The sequence below is a fragment of the Pinus tabuliformis genome, chromosome 7, assembly GCF_031772625.1.
Source record: "Pinus tabuliformis cultivar Carrire ecotype Pingquan chromosome 7, CPIR1, whole genome shotgun sequence".
Classification (NCBI taxonomy): Eukaryota; Viridiplantae; Streptophyta; class Pinopsida; order Pinales; family Pinaceae; genus Pinus; species Pinus tabuliformis.
The window spans coordinates 363,057,262-363,059,781 of NC_142293.1; the positions used below are offsets into that span (position 1 = coordinate 363,057,262).

Genomic DNA, 2,520 nt, shown 5'->3' on the forward strand with positions numbered 1-2,520 from the left:
AGAAATCTAGCTGGAAATTGTTGGAATTATAGATTTAAATTCTTGAGGCTGTATAATTTGAGTTTCCTAGGGTTTTCTCAAGGTTTTGAATCCATTTAAATAACAAAATAATTGGGATTTCACCAATAATGCATCAACTTCTACTATGGGCATGTTGCCATTGTCTCCCATGCAAACCCCAAATGAAGTGATGCCCTCCCCTCCCTCTATCTTTTACTTGCACATGTCAACTCTGTCTTTTACTTGCACAAGTCAAACTATGCAGAGAAATTAAATTATTATTATTTATAATAATATTAGATTATCAATATATCATTATATAATTAATATTAAAACAATTTTATAAGTTAACTATGCTTACCGTTTTTAATATACTTTTATATATATGAAAAATTTAGCCATAAAGTTTTTATAGTTATAAAATATAATCAATAATATTAGATAGGATGATATTCATAACATTGTAAAAATTTAAAAAATATAAATTAATTTTAACGTCCGTTGGCAAAAAGCGAAACTCAGATGATGATACCGTGACGATCCTTTACGCGGGCCCTACCCTCCTTATGATATTTTGCCACCGACATTGCCGTAACTAACGGGATGTCAGGGTAAGGTCCGTTTGGCAAAAAGCGAAACAGAGACGATGATACCGTACGAAACGATCCCTTTCAAAATAAAAATATCCAACTTCCATGGGCCCCACCCTCTTTATGATATTTTGGCACCGACATTGTGGTAACCCGATGTCGGTTCCATCTGACCATTGTGGGCAAGCCGCGTGTACGGCGCCTAGGAGAAATCCAAAAGAAGCGAAGAGACCTCCACACCGCCACACCAAAACTATAAATACCACATTATCCTCCCTTATTTCCATCCGCTGCGTTCTCTCCATTTGTTGTTTGTTATATCGTCTGCAATTTTTACCAAGTTATTTACTCGTCTTAGTAAATTTTTACCAAGTTATTTACTAGATGGCGGAAGAAGCACCAGAGCACCAGGACCGCGGTATGTTCGGTCTATTTGGCAAAAAGAAGGAAGACGAGGGAAAGCAATCTGATCACATTGTGCAGACTCCTGCTCAGACTGAGGCTGCCTCTTATTATCCAGCTCCTCCTCCGTATGGAGCCGAACACGGCCAAGGTTACGGTTACGAGGGGCAGTTTACCCCTGAGGAAGCTGAGCAACAGAAACACACGGGAAAGCTTCACCGCACGCACAGTTCCAGCTCCAGCTCTGTAAGTCTCTCTTTTTTCCTAATTCTTTTCTTTTATTCCTCACTCATCGCTTCGTTTCTTTACACTTCATTTTCTTCCTGTGAACTGAAAAATGAATATATATGTATATGTATAATTGCAGTCGAGCGATGAAGAGGAGGAAGGCGGAAAGAAGAAAGAAGGCGGAAGGAAGAAGAAAGGGTCGAAGGAGAAGACCAAGGAAAAGCTCCCCGGGGACGGAAAGCAGTATTCCGGTCAGCAAGGAAAGCAGTACCCGGGCCAGCATGGGGGGGAAGAGGAAAAGAAGACGGGTATGCTTGATAAAATAAAAGAGAAGCTGTCGGGACACCATAACAAGAATGATGGGGAACAGTAAGAGGAGAAGACCCCCTGCCCATATAATATGTGAATCTGTGTTTACTCGTTCAGGGCGTTGCTTAGGAGCATGCATGGATGAGAATAATGGTATGTGCGTGTTGATTAGTAATGTGTTTGTGTTACAAGAGGGGATCAAAGATACTAGTGTAATCCGATGGATCCGCATTGCCATGCTTATATAATTTGGGGAGGTCAGAATTTGCGGTTTTATAATAAATGGGGTTTCGGGTACCATCTTTTACCTGAGCGAGTTTCCGATTTATCGGTTGTAGTTATGAATATAGATAACAAACAGTTTATGTCACCAAACTTTCAGCAATGTTCCTCACGACATTGTTAGTCGCAACGAGAAGCCGCAGTCTAAGTAAACTCCTAGATCGATGTTTTGTTTTTTTTTAAATATATTTATCTTTTTGCAAGTAAACGACGGATTCATGTTTTTACGTTTTACGTTGCACTTAGTGATTTGCATAGATAATTTTTTAACTAAAAATTATCCCTGTTTTTATGTTTTACGTTGCACTTATTGAATAATTTTCTCTAAATATTTCACTCATTTATTCTATAATATTTTAAATTAAAAATATAATATTCTTTTGAAAATTATATTGAATAATTTTCTCTAAATAGTACACTCATTTATTCTATAATATTTTAAATTAAAAATATAATATTCTTTTGAAAATTATATTGAATAATTTTCTCTAAATAGTACACTCATTTATTCTATAATTGATGCGGGAGCATCTAGCCCAAAGGGAAATTATTGTAAATAATAGACATAGGGGTCATACATTAGTTTCCTAAATTCCAAGTTACTTAGATATTCTCAAATAAATAAATGAGGAAATAGGAATTAAGGAGAGCTTTTAGGCATAAAGGAATGGATGTGGATCATAAGGAAGCTTTTCTATTTTAGAACAAG

General features: G+C 36.6%; 1 protein-coding gene across 1 annotated transcript; it reads left to right on the forward strand.

The window, feature by feature from the left end:
• Window positions 1-865: 865 nt before the first annotated feature.
• On the forward strand, window positions 866-2,039 carry LOC149247464 (uncharacterized). Its single transcript, XM_089458238.1, has 2 exons — window positions 866-1,238; window positions 1,360-2,039. The coding sequence occupies exons 1-2, from the start codon at window positions 975-977 to the stop codon at window positions 1,591-1,593; spliced, it is 498 nt and encodes a 165-aa protein (XP_089314364.1). The 5' UTR covers window positions 866-974; the 3' UTR covers window positions 1,594-2,039.
• Window positions 2,040-2,520: the final 481 nt, after the last annotated feature.

Bases quoted from the DNA above. Each gene is read 5' to 3' on its own strand.
- LOC149247464 (XM_089458238.1), top strand. From the start codon at position 975: ATGGCGGAAGAAGCACCAGAGCACCAGGACCGCGGTATGTTCGGTCTA. The intron at 1,239-1,359 runs GTAAGTCTCTCT...GTATAATTGCAG, and splicing joins ACAGTTCCAGCTCCAGCTCT to TCGAGCGATGAAGAGGAGGA.